Raw genomic sequence first — 14,366 nt, forward strand, 5'->3', positions numbered from 1 at the left:
AGGCAGAGATGAAGACAAAAAGAGAAATGTACGAGGGAGGATAAAAGTTGGTTTATGAAGGGGGGTGGATGGAGCAAAAGTGAAGAATCTGGGGGATTCATAAAGGAAAAAGAGGGTGGTGAGGAATTTACCACCATTTTTCTCCCCACATAATGTGTTTTTCGGTATGTCTGTCTTACTTGCGAGCCTCCACTCTGGCCTCTGAGTCGGCATCTCGAAGTCCTTTTTTGATGCTCTCAACCAGGACTGCAGTGTGTCTGAAACAATAACACAAACGGACGCACAAAGAGTGAACCAGCCAGTCTGAAACACATCTGGAAAGCACATTCATAGGAATCCGACACTGCGATGCTTTTGCATTTATGAAGTCAGTATGACCATCACAGCTTTCCTCTGAAAAACTGATGAGTGCTCACCTTTCTAGTGAGTGGGTCTGCCATTCCTGTAGCAGAAGGTCCAAGAAATCATAACAGCGCCTAAAGAAAACACACGAAAAACAATGTCACATAACAACATCTCCAAATGTATTTTATGTTCAGCTGGTGCTAAGCTTCTTATTGTGGTGTTGACATGAGGGCCTTTGCTAATCTCACCTTCTTACTGCTACAGACTTGGATGTGCAGTTACTGGTTATCAGGGGGATGAGTCTAGGAACGTGGGTGTGCTGCAGAGAGGACAAGCAGCACTGAGCAAAAGTACACCGCAAAAGTACTGATTTAATTACGTGTTTATAAAACTCACCCGTATGATGATTCGGATAGCAGAGACACCAGAGGTGGCCATGACTTTGGCACAGTTGGGAATGAGGTTAAACAGGACGGGAACGATGGCTTCCGCTCCGTGGTCAAATTTATTCCCCAGCACTGATGAGAGGTGGCTGTAAGGAGACACCGGAGAATGCTCAGATGATGAAACCAAACATGAGCCTTCAAGCTCGTGCTGCAGTGCGATTGTGTTTGCTATATATATTTCTCAACACTCACGCCACAGTGATACAGGCCTCTCGGACCACTTGTGAGCGCAGGTCTTTAGCGGACAGTTTGAAAGCTCCATCTAGTAGTCGTAGGTGCTGGTAGAAGCAGTCGTAGCTGGCCGCGCCTGCCACTAGCAGGGAGCGAATCTTCTTAAGCTGTTAAAGAGGTTAAAAAAAAAAAAGAAAGAGGGAAAACAAACAATAACATATATTATTCATTACATTTTACTGACCTAACTTCAAAATTATTTTCTGAAACTTGGTACTGGATTTACTGACAGCGTTGGCTCTCTGGTCCCAGTCGTGTTTGTCATCAGAGCAAATCTCACGGATCTTATTCAGGTTGTCATCAAGATCTCTTGTTGAGTAGATCTGCAACACAATGACAATCTGGTTTTTAAATGCCTGTATTAGTAAATGATGAAATTAATGGGTGGATGCATTTTATTATATTTTGTGTGAGTTTGTACCTGGACAGTAGGGACATCTGTAAAGGCTTTTATGAAATCCTCTTCATCAACTGCCCCCGCACTTTCCTTGGACACTGGGAAGAAAAGAAAATCAGAACAGAGTTGATTAAAATGCAAGTGTGTGTTCATTTAAATTATAATACATCCATATTTAATCATCCATGAGTCCACAACCCTAAGGCCAAAAACACCTTGGAAATAATGGATGGAGGGACACGCAGAAGAAATACTAGAAACTCCCACGCCTAGTCACTAGGTCTTTTTTCTGTTTTTTTTTTTTTTTCCCCCTTTAAAACACCCACAGTTAGTAGAAACTGATACAACTAATGGATTGGTGATTAGTGTAGGGATTCAAAAGGTTCTGGACTGGCAGGTTTTGTGATTCTGCTTAAACTAAAAAAAAAAAAAAAAAAAACAAACAGCTACTCTTACACACACACACACACACACACACACACACACACACACACACACACACACACACACACACACACACACACACACACACACACACCACTGTGAGCAGACTCTGTTTCTAATGGACTTCCTGGCAGTAATGGGAATGTAAATCATCTCTCTCTCGGGGGTGTGGACCACACCTCCTATAACTCCTACAGTGGGGAGGCAGGGACAAGTCAGAAATAACAGACAAGGGAGGAAGAGACAAAAGGAAAAAGAGCCAAGGGAGGAGCTGAGAGTAATGCTGGAAAAGAATATGAAAACCATGAGATTAGAGCTGCTACTCAGGCTAGCCAATCATGGAGCACAAACATGGGAAAAGGAAGGTAGAAAAGCATATCTTCCTCTTTTCCTCCGGGCTGGCTTGGATATCAAGCTGCACCACAACGACATGTTATGTCAAAACTCTACATGGCCCTTAGAGATCTTGGAAAAATTGATGCAGCCGGCTGGCTAGCTCTAGCCAATATCCCCTGTCTGTCACGGATGCAGCCTGATCATGAAAGCCACCTACCAGAACACCAACACCATTTCCAATTAGTTTTATTGCAGGGCATGCTGTCAGAGTGAGCAGTTATAGAAGCAATAAAGCATATTGTCATTTGTGTAAACAGACCTGGGAGATCATAATGTGGAAATATGAGTATTTAAAAAAAAAAAAAAAAAGGTGCCGCTTTGATTGAAGGCTTGACTTAAAGCAGCCATCTTGACCTTTTACAGAACCAAGAATGAGACGCCTGTTCTTTACTGATACAGGATTTATCTAATACTGCAACTTACTATCACACCATCTTTCTTCTTTCTGTCTGAGTGTTGCTTTTGTGGTGTGCGAGTGTGTGTGGGCGTACTGCCGTCTAAATCCAAATTCACACAAAAATTGACAGATTCCCATAAAAATGGATAAACGGAAAAGCAAAGCACCAGAAATGTTTCGGCTGCTCCCGACTGAGATGTGTTTTCATCGAAAGTGCTTCAGTTGCTTTAATCACTCACTGGGTCTCATGTTGAGAACAGATACGATTCTGTTTTAATTAATGTGTGTTTCTATCCAGGGTCATTCCTCAAACGGTAACTATAATCAGAAAACACTTCTCTGTTGGATTATTGCTTCTGTTACTCTACGTCACAGACATGCTTGAGTTTTTCAAAGTGCGATACTGATACTCAACATTCTGAACAATTTTGGCTTGTTGAAACACTTAGATTTGGGGATTGGGTGCCTGGTCTTTCATGAAATGACCCTGCGTCATTGCAGCACTAAAGTGATCAGTGTGCTAAGGCTTTCAAAACGCAGAAGTCTTGTTGCTTGCTGCTGTGCCAACTACCAGAGCTGCCACTGCTCTGCTAACGTGTTGCTGATGCCACAACTTCTGTGTGAGAAAATCGCAAATTTGAGCCAAAAGTCACGATAGGCCTCTCCCTCCCTACTGCATTGAACTTAACAAGGTACAGGTTTTTGAGCTGTAGCCCTGTGTGTGCAAAAAATACTTGTAATGCACTTTATTTAGCTTCTCGCAGTCAATCCATAATCAATAAGGCTGGAATGATCTAAGAGGGAAGAGATCACAATCTTGTTTTTCCATGCAGCAGAGCAATGCATTCAGACTACCAGTGTATGTGTGGATGTGTGCGCCTGTGTGTGACACAGATAGAGCAACAGGCAGCATGTTCATAAAAGCTTCCTACTGAAATAATAAACGACGGGAAAAATCGATACATGCAAACAGGGCCCAAATATAACACTCCAACCAGCTGCACCAGAACGGAGAGCTGACAGAACAGGAGGCAGCAGAGAAGGATTCAAATCATTTCAAAAAGCAGATCATCTGAAGGTCTGAGTAAACTACAGATATGAGACAAATCAGAGAGGAGAGACAGATTTCAGAGGACATACAGGGGTGTCTCTTACTGCACCCTGTGGCATGCTTACTCATGTCTTTTGCTTCTTGTAATAGCTGTCAAAGTCACTGTCCTTATCCTGTTAACAACAATTCTATACCTTTACTGACAGTCTACATCCAATCAGGCATCCAAAACAAACTAAAATTGACCAACAATGAATTATGAGGACAGTAAAGGTCATTTTCCCCCCTCAGACAAGAAGTAAAATTCGTTATTTACATTGTTTTATATACTGTAACACCAAAGCTAAGAGAGAACGCATATGTGGACCGTGCTCATTTCACAGCTCACAAAATATAGATTAAAATTTATTAAGAAGATGAAAACATCTTGTCTGAATTAATCAAAAAAATGTAATTAAGGCGCCAAACAACAATGACAGGGTCTAATTGTGGGGGACTACAAGTAATAATACTCATAACACCAGTCAGTAGTTATTAAATGATATCAAAGCCACATCTAAGAGACAGAAAATAGTCTATATTAGGTTTATAATACATGATGTTACACAAATATCTCCCAGTGCAGGAACACAGACCAGAGAGTGAATGTTTCTCCTTGCACCTTAACTGCAAAGAGAGGTATAAGTAGCTGTATGTCTCAGTGCTTATATATAGTTATAAGGAGGGTGGATCACAGTTAGATTCAACAGTTTGCTCCTGTACACAGCCAAAGTAGATTTTGAATTTAAACTGCTTGATTTGCAGACTTTCAACTTTAACAAAAGGGATTTCACTGCATCTGAGCAGAGAGTATAAGTTACAGTTCATCCTGAGACTTTCACCCACTGGCCCACTACCCATGTCGCTATCATGATATGCCAGACAATGTAATAAGCTTTGGACCATAAGTTGTTTCTCACACTGTCCTATCCACTGTGTGTGTAAATGTAAATTAATTTACGTACCTAGCTTGCCACCAGTAGCGCTGGGCCTACGAGCAGCGGACGACTCTGCAGGCTTTTTGGGAACTTTGGGAACCTTGAAGGCAGCTTGGGCCGAGGAAGAGCGACTTCCATCCACACTGTCGTCATCATCAAAACTACGATCTGTAAGGCGGAAGACAATGTGTAGCGTTAGCATCCAACCTGTGTGTAAATACAGTTGCAAAGGCTTTACAACATTACCTTGAAAAACACAAAACAAACAGCCTAAAAAAATTAAACAATTGTTTTATTTGCTTTCACAACATGCAATAAAATAATTTACTAATAAACATGTATATAGTCAATAAGATTACCTTAAAAACAAAAACAGAAAAGTCTGCATCCGCTTTCAGAAGCAAATATACTGAATCCCAATTTCTAAAAATCTAGACTAACATTTTTATTTGTTGAAACCTTTAAAACATTTCACATAACGTTGGCTTTTATTTGTCACTTAAATGTTAAGTATACAGAGGTTAAGGCCACTGGAAGACAATGCATGGTAGAGGGAAAAGTAATGGTTAGAAGCACAAAGAGGATGTAGCCTACCGAAAGCTAAGTCAGGAATCACTAAATCAATACCAATTACAAAAACCGCACTCAGTGGGAGAAATAAAAAAGCAAACCCTCAGACCTATACGATCACTTCAAAGGAGGAACGAAGCCAAATCTTCAAGATGTCCAACCTCTACACCACCAGTGACTGACAGAACTCTCCAGAGCCCAAACCCTCAATCTGCATGCTAGCACAAACTATGCTAGCTGTCCAGCTTGCATGAAACTTGAGAATGTCTGAAACGATGCTGCAGCATTTGCAACAATATGTGAGGGCAGACACACGCGTGCACACACACACACGCACACAAGTTGACTGTGAAGATCAAACTGTTGGCATAGGAATGTAGTTGCGCTCCAGTCGCTCTGACAACCAGCTATGGAGAAATGCGCCAAAGCCACCACCCTACACCTTGACTCATACATCAAGTTATTTACATGCACACAGAGACACACGCAGTCGACATGCAAAATGAGTGACAAGCATGAATGTGTACGTATGAGCCTCATTCTCCAATGTTATGGACAGACGATTTTTTCAAGCTAGATAAATGTTAAGTGGACGTGTACAGACACACATCAACAGCCATGAACTGACATTTACGCACAGTCTTTGACACACAAACACACAGTCCAGCACACCCAGGTTCATCCTTCCACTCACAGTCACAGATGCGTTGGCAGATAAGTCGCCTCATGCTTCTGGGAGGGCGTGGTGTTGGGGTCCCTCACCTCTTCTCCAAACTGTACCCCAAAACAGGTACGTGCACACCACACGCACACACATACACACACACCTCACATATACTTTATGTGAGGTGTCTAAGGCTGCGCACGCACACACCCCTTACATCGCTGTCCGAAAACCCCTCCACCCATACAAGTGCCGGCATTTTCTTTCACTCCTCTCCCTCTCCTATCCCTCCCTCTCCCAGCCTCTCTCCTCCTTCTCTTAGCAGCCTCACAGCCAATCAGGCGGGAGGTGACATCATGTTGTTGCAGCCAGTGTGGAGGCAGGAGGATGAATGCGTGTGCGTGATGGGAGAGAAAGGGAGACACACACAGACACCCCAGGAATATTAACAGGGCTTCTCTATGTCACTGCCAGACCAGCTAACCTAAACTCATTACAACCACCAGACAGCACAAATGCTATCTTCTAGCATCCCCCCCCTCTCTCTTTCTCACCCTCACACACACTCACACACATCAACAACAACAACAACCTCTGAACACACTTTCTGTTGCTATATTTCTGTTTCTCCACATGCACAAAGGAACAAAGGATAATGGAACAATGATTAAAGGAGAGTGTTGACAAGGGGGGTACAAAGGGTGAACCACACCCCTCCATCTGAGGCCTTGACCCTCCCACACAAACATACACCCACAGAGCAGTTAACAGAGCCTGTAGACAGAGATGTTTTTGAGTTTGACTTTTTTAAACTTGAGTACTAAATAAACACAATTTTAAAATTATCTATTACGGTTGCAGCATCTTCATAATTACTTTGCTAACGGGGCGATTTTAGCTTTACAAAGCACGCACACATAAAAGTACATCTGTTTTTTTGAGACATCGTGTTAGAGAAAACTTTTGATTTTCCACTTGACAAAAGCAGCCACTTACTCTCAGTGAGAGCTCTACACGGTAATCCTCATAGTATGAGGCGAGAAGCTGCAGGTTCAACTAAATCTGCTGAAATCACAGGATCCATATAAAAAAAGAAATATTAAAAAAACAAACAGCTTGCACGCGGTGGTGCAGTTTTACTAATTTATTGTAGCATGCTCTAAATAGATAAACAGATAAACCTGGAGCCCCACAGAGTGCAAGCTGTAGATTTATTTTTATTCATTTATTGTTTTGACATTTGCAGTTGGCTTTTTTTTGGCTCTGCACCTGACTCATTTTGTGTGCATATGCATGACGTTTTCTAGTGTTCTATGTATGTATAAAAAAGAATTAACATTTTGACACCTTCAAAACCACCTTACCATTTTTGAAGTGTAGAACTGGGGCCTTATTAGCAACAATCGTTCTGGCTACCTAGCCATAATCATTGTGATACTGAATAAATTACTTTTTCCTTTTGCCAAAATGAGCAAAGTAAAAATGCAAAGTGAAAAAGTACATTTTCTGCATGGAGCACATAAACATCCTTGTAGCATCTTTTCGAGCAACAAGAAAAATAAACACCACCTATCACTGTAATGATGCATTAGAAGGCTTTATACAACAGCTTTCAGCTGTCAGAGGGGAAATTAGCTACAGAGACCAAAGTTGTTTTAAGCAAAAAATAAAAATATATTATTATTATTATCATTTAAACTGCAATGTTTACTGAACCTTTTGACAAATAACAAGAATAATGAATTAAATCTGAATTTGTATTTATGATTTAAAATTTCTATCATTTTTGCTACCTTTGGCATTTCTGTGCAATTTATTTCTTGAAATGTATGCTAGTGCTCACTGACTGCAGAAGAAATGCAAGAATATAGTGATGTTTATAATTGCACTGAATTATAAAAGCATGCATCATAAGTGAATTTTAATTGGTAATAAAACCCACGGCTGCATTACATTATAGCAGTACTACGACATGCATCACGGGTCTTAGCATTGATTATCAGCTCCTGCTTTTGTCTAGTCAGACCCCACGGGGGTAAATGTCACTGGGTGAAGGGCAGAGTAAAGACACCAGAGAGAATAGGGAGGAGGGAGACTGAGAGGGAGAGATGGAGAGCGTGAATCTCCTCCACAGAACAGACTGCACACATGCTGTTGCCATGACGACCTGTGCAGACCAGCTTCAAACGAATTGAGCAGCAAAGGCGGGGGTGGGGGTTCACTATATCCCCAATTTGGTTTAATCAACAGTTGGGTTTACTGTTTATTAATTTACTACATGCTAGTTACATATCAGTACACAGAAACAATCACAGCATACTTAAACACAGTGAGAGACATCAGCCACACCATGTACCAGGCAGCGTTACCATGGAAACTCCAGGCCAAGCGCCCCTCCTCTCTCCATGTGGAGAGAAGAGTTAAAAAAAACCAACAAAAAAAACAAACCTGGAATAAAAAGAGAAGAGCGGACAACCAGCTGCAATGTGGTAACCGCCCAGAGAAAATCAAGAAATCCTAAAGTACAGAGATATTAAAACACCTCAACAGAAGCATGCAGCAAAGCAGCAATTTCCCAGTCGTTAATGTGTGTTACAAGCCAAAAAATAAACATGATTAGACATAGAGGAGTGCTCCCCTGTTTACTTGTCCCTGTCTAAAGAAAAAAAGATGAGAGAAAGTCTAGCCGAGACAGAGAGCTAATCTTAAGTCTTCCAGCAAAATTTGGGGGGCTTTTGACCACATGATGGCAGCACTGACTCTGCTCTAACCAAATTATTCTGTGGTTCAAACATCAGCAAACCACCTAAAAGGAAGCAGGATACAACACCCTGCTGATCAGAGAAGGACAGAGCATTTTTTTAATGCATATGCACCAAAAATAACATTTTAAAAAGGCAGTCACACCAAATCTTCAGAAAGCCTATTAACTGATTCACCTGAGATGAAGTTTGTGAATGTTTTTACATCAGATATAGGTATCCATATAACAGTGGAACGGTCTGCAATACTGGTGCACACTAGAGCCAAAAGCCCACGTAAAGCTTCATTTAGCTTTAGTGTCACATTGCTCTATGCAAACTTTGCTCTACCTCGCTAACAGATTGTGTTTGTGTACAGGCAATGTCGCATATTCCTGCTCAGGCCCATGTGACAGCATGCAGAGTCCCACATAGAAGATGACACAAAATATCTTGACACTGCACGATCACTCATATGAGAGTGATGACAACTGGAAAGAAGAACACGAGCAGCACCGTGGTGTCTGAGACAAAAGCTGCTAAAAACTTTCAGCTCCAAAATAAACGAGCAGAAGTACGTATATAAAAAAAAGACTAATAAAAAACAAACAGCCAATCCTACAGACATGTTAAGTGAAAAGATAAACCACTGAACATACAGTGATTTAGATGCAAAATGGGATAATACTAGAAAAATACATACAATGGAAAGTGCAAATAAAAAGAAAATAACTTCCTTTGCTTCCATAGAATGACACTCGAAGTTTTTTTATACATACTAACCATATATTTAATTGTAGCCATCAGTTTGGTAACATAAGAGGGTCAAATGCTTCACTTGCAACCAATCTGGGACAGAGAATGACTGAGCGAAAGGGGAGCAAAGGAAAATAAAGAGACACGTTTGAGGTTTAAGCTTGGATTCTCTAATAGGAGACAGGCTGCTCCATTTCCAGCCCAGCTCAGAGAAAATGATCTCATTAAAAGAAGACACATATACACAGACACTCAGACACACACAGGTATAATTTGAGTCCCAATTCCAAGTCGGGGAGAGGGATAAGCCATAATATTCAGAGGAAAGCTTTGCCATGACAATCAGAGTAGCTTGGAAACAGGGTCATGACTCCCTTTGCAGAGACTGTGATGCACTGAAGCAGAATGAGCGTGTGTGTGTGTGTGTGTGTGTGTGTGTGTGTGTGTGTGTGTGTGTGTGTGTGTGTGTGTGTGTGTGTGTGTGTGTGTGTGTGTGTGTGTGAGAAAGAGAGTCTGTGAGTATGTGTGTGTCACTCCCTGTCAACACTGAAGTACTATGCAAGCAGAGAAAGCTGCTACTGATGGTCAGTTTGGGGCACTGAATATCATTGCTCTTCCTGTGTGTGTGTCTGTGCACAGGGCCAAATGTCATTAAATAAGAGCCGAGCACAGCACCATGGGCAATGACATGCTTTACTTTCCCAAGAACCAACATCAGAAAAAACCTCAATTCACATGTTTACTAATGAATGAACAAAGGCCTGTTAGTCATGATCGATATCCCCTCTTTGCTTATGTGAAATTTTGACTTTTCTCAACAACTTCTTTTCATTCGCTTCAAAACAGGAACCCTATAACACAAAGCCACTGGTAAGATTTCTTCTCATGTTGTGCAATTTGGGGCACAACATGACACAAGGGTATGTAACCTGAAACTACCGGTGTGTTGCTGTGATGATGAGTTTCTTTGTTACCAGAAACTAAACTGCTTTGAAGAGAAGCGTTTTGTAATTCCATTCGGGTTGGGAAAATCTTTGGCATGATGAAGACAAAAACTACTAACTAACCCATACACAATGTGGGAAACAAAAGGGAGGGAGACAGATTTTTGGGGGGCTCTGCATACCGACCTACTAAACAACACAAAGTAACCTCATTTCAACATCATGTAAACATTTTTTTTGTTGTTCTCGCAAAAAAATTTAGCTACCTAAAGTAGAAGAACCCCACATTTGCAAAGCTCTACAATGGACCTTACTGTTGTAATGATTACTTTTCAAATCCAAGCACATTTGCACTATTTTCACATAACCACAAGTAAGTGAAAGGCTTCACCAGTAAGCCTGGAGATTGAGAGCTGGGGTGTTAACACAGAAGAACACTTGACCTTATATTACTACAAAAGAAAGAGTTTAAGAGAGAGGACAGAAAAGCAGAGACTGAGTGGCTACTTGAGTAAAGCCACACTAGACTTGAAGAGCACAGTGGGGAGAGGAAGCTGCAAGAAAATTGGATTGGGTGGATACGGTGCGGTGCAACTATGACCTCAGCAACAAGCTACAAAACTATAAGCATCTCTCAAAATTTTAAACAGCTCAGATTGGGTAGACCATTGCTCTTGCAGATGCGCACGATTGCAATAAATGCAGCATCATGGAAGCATTTGAGGACACCCCAGTTTTCCCCTCGCATGGAAGCACATGCACACACACACACCAAAGCACTTGGGGTGAAAGTGCAATGAGTTTAAGCTGATTTCAATCTCAAACCATATGCTGGGCAGCTTTTGTGTGAGTGCCAGCATCCACAGCCAGATGAGATTAAACACACAACCACGGACAGCCGGGCACAAACACACACAGACACACACACACCTACCATTATCATCATCCCCAAATGCCATAGTTACAGCGTTATGGGTCAAATCCGCTGGTTTGGTCTGTATTCACTTCTGTCCCTCTGTTCTCGCCTTTGTTTTCTCCTCTGTTTCTCCCTCGTTTGTTCAATCTCTCTCTGTCATGATGAATCAGGGAGAGGCAGTGATAGGCACAGCGCTGTGACTCGGCTACTGCCAGAGATCTCTGTCAGCTTCCTCCCTCGATCCTCTGCCCTCCCTCCCTCGATCCTCTGCCCTCCTCGCGTCCCTCCCTCCTCCCCTCTATCCTCAGCAACAGCTGCCTCAAACCCCTTCAAAGAGAACGCCAAGAGCTGGCCTGAAAGCGATGTGGGGCAAGGGCAAGTACGAAGGCATTTGTGTGCCTGTGTGTATTTTGGCAGATGGTCTGAGCTTGTGTCCCTAACTTAGAGGTTGAGGAGTCTTTACAAACAAAAACAAACCTCATACTCACCACCATTCTGTGGCAGACGTGAAGCGTCAAACAAGAATTAAGAAAGCAGGAACGTGGTGAGAAAACACACTCCAAAGACACTTCATTATTCGACAAAAAGACTCACATTTATCTTTGCTGTACATAAAAATTTAACAGAATGGTAGATGCAACCACCTGTTACCTGTGAAGCTGGAAAATATGTAAGAGCAGAGTTCAAACATTTTGTGATTTCCAAAAAAAAAAAGAGAAAAAAAAAAAGAGTTAGCTGTGGCACAAACAGAACAGCAGCAGTGGTTTTACAAGATGGAAACAAATTATTTTCACATTTCCACAATAAAGAGAAAGTAAAGGTGGCTCTACAGGCAGGACAGAAGTGAGACATGATTATCCCATTTCACATTAAACTATTACTAACCTAACCTAATGTAATTAAAGATAAACAGACAGGTATTGGCTGATGATGCAAAACTATCAAGTCATAGGATTTGGCAATTGCACTATTTTAACCCCTTTCTCTTCTATTTATCTTTGTAACATGTTTCAGATTATTTTTTCTCTGTATGAATGATGCTCATAGGTCTTTTTTGTTAGTCCAACTGAAACTAACCATTATTTTCATTATTCAAACACACGGAAAAACAAACACTTTACATTCACGGTTTCAAAGATCTCCTAGCCAAGTGTCTTGAAGATGATAAACATATCACTGAACTAAGGGATTAAATGATTAACAGTCTACACAACACTAAAGCAAAGACCTTTGGTTTTAGACTGTGATAAAACAAGGTATCTGGCACTTTTTATTTACTGCTAAATAATATCGTAATAAGGCTGCACTCCCACAATTGGTGCACTTTTCCAGTAGAACACCAAATCGAAGAAATTGAGCGCTCCCCAGATCAAATACTATAAAGTTCTTGCACGTGTCAGTCACAGCTGTTCCCTGCACTGCACAGCTTCAAGTTTCTGGGATGCAGCATGAACGAGTGACATTAAAAACAACAACAAAAACAGACCACAAATAACAGACTGCTGAAAAAAAACAAAACAACTAAGGTAGAAGGCAAAGGGTTTGTTTGGAGAAGCAGGCCATCATCTGCTGTGAAAACACTTCAGATTTAGGGCAATTTCTTGGTCATAATCATGTAGCCCTATTTACATAAAAAACATTAATCATGAAAAGCAGTGAAAATTAAAATTACTGTTTGTTTCAGCCTCATTAGGCAAGGAAAGGTATGCACCCAGAAAAGTACAAACAATGCCAACTGTGGCGTGACCAGCTGTAGTAGCTGAGGCATTACAAAGAAAGAAGCTTAAACACACTTGAGGTAGCAGCCAAGGCCAAACAGCAGGGCGTGTAGCTAAAGTTCACTGAGGTAAGCCTCTGCAATTACTTCCACTTCATGTTTACTCAGGGAGTTTGAAAATACGGTCAGTGCAAAAGTCCAGATTGTCAAGTTTTTAAAGCAAGAGAAGAAAACGAGTGGCAAAAAGGGTAAGAAGAATGGGTATATAGAGCAAAAAACGCAGTCACAACTAGGGATATTACAGAGATACAAATATAGAAATATCCATAAATTGGGCAACTACCTCAAAATTTAATCTAAGAGCAATTACAAAGTAACAACATGACACATTTGACATAAAATGTGGAAGATGATGCTGAAACTCTCAATACTTCATACTCTTAATTCTGTCATTATGAAAGCAACACGAGAGGCAACAACGTGTGATTTCAGTAAACCTAACACCTAACCCACAGAAATATGTAATATGTAACCCCAATCGCCACCTCCAATCTAAGATGCCCTAACCATAACTGTGACAATTCATAATGCAGACTGACAGCCAGGGCATTAGAGGACATATACCCCGAAGTATGTGTGTGCAAATGTTAGGGGTGGGGGAAAAAATCGATACTATGTAGTATCGTGATATTTTGTTTGCTAATAATGTATCGATACAGGGACAGCAGAAATCGATATTTTGTTACAAACAATTTTTCGTGAAATGGAACATGCTCTGACTTCAGAGCCTGTTGATCCTTTTTCTGAACAAGAATCCTGACATTCCTTCACTGTCCAAATGTGTTTAACTTTTTTTTGGGCAGCAATAAACATGACAGTTTACCTGTTTTAATTTAAGACACGTTTTATTTTAATTAAGTTTAAAACTTTTTTATTTAATGTAAAATTATATTTTGTTTTAATTTACTTTCAAATTCTTCAGTTGCTGAAGGGGCTGCATAGTTTTCATAAATTGCAAAGTTCAGAATAGCTATAATTGTACCAGATGGTTGCATTCAGTTAAGTTGGACTAGACTGTAATACAAACCGTTCAGTTTGTCAACAATAAAACTGACTGAAATGAGAGAAAGACTGAGTGCGAGACTTTGACATTAGATAAAATGAATATTGATAAAGTTTACCTTTATGTACAGAATCTGAATATCGCAAAATATTTAAAAAAACTGCAATAATATCGTATCGTGCGTTAAGTATTGTGATAATATCGTATTGTGAGTTGTATGGTGATTCCCACCTCTAGCAAATGTGTTTCAGAGAAACAAAGCAGAGACCCTTTCACTTTCTCTCTCCTTTCCTCTGTCACTATTTGACACA

The 14,366-nt window shown here is 40.8% G+C and overlaps 1 protein-coding gene across 1 annotated transcript in view; it reads right to left on the reverse strand.

Annotated features, from left to right (window-relative positions):
- clasp2 (cytoplasmic linker associated protein 2) overlaps positions 1-14,366 on the reverse strand; it is a 67,234-nt gene that overhangs the window by 24,864 nt on the left and 28,004 nt on the right. The window contains exons 8-15 of the mRNA XM_080862926.1: positions 4,712-4,852; positions 1,444-1,517; positions 1,253-1,345; positions 984-1,129; positions 742-877; positions 594-664; positions 417-476; positions 180-257 (exon numbers count right to left, since the gene is read on the reverse strand). Coding sequence (XP_080719052.1) covers positions 180-257; positions 417-476; positions 594-664; positions 742-877; positions 984-1,129; positions 1,253-1,345; positions 1,444-1,517; positions 4,712-4,852 — 799 coding nt within the window. The remainder of the gene's footprint in view (positions 1-179; positions 258-416; positions 477-593; positions 665-741; positions 878-983; positions 1,130-1,252; positions 1,346-1,443; positions 1,518-4,711; positions 4,853-14,366) is intronic.

Source organism: Rhamphochromis sp. 'chilingali', assembly GCF_963969265.1.
Source record: "Rhamphochromis sp. 'chilingali' genome assembly, chromosome: 17".
In the NCBI taxonomy this organism is placed as follows: Eukaryota; Metazoa; Chordata; class Actinopteri; order Cichliformes; family Cichlidae; genus Rhamphochromis; species Rhamphochromis sp. 'chilingali'.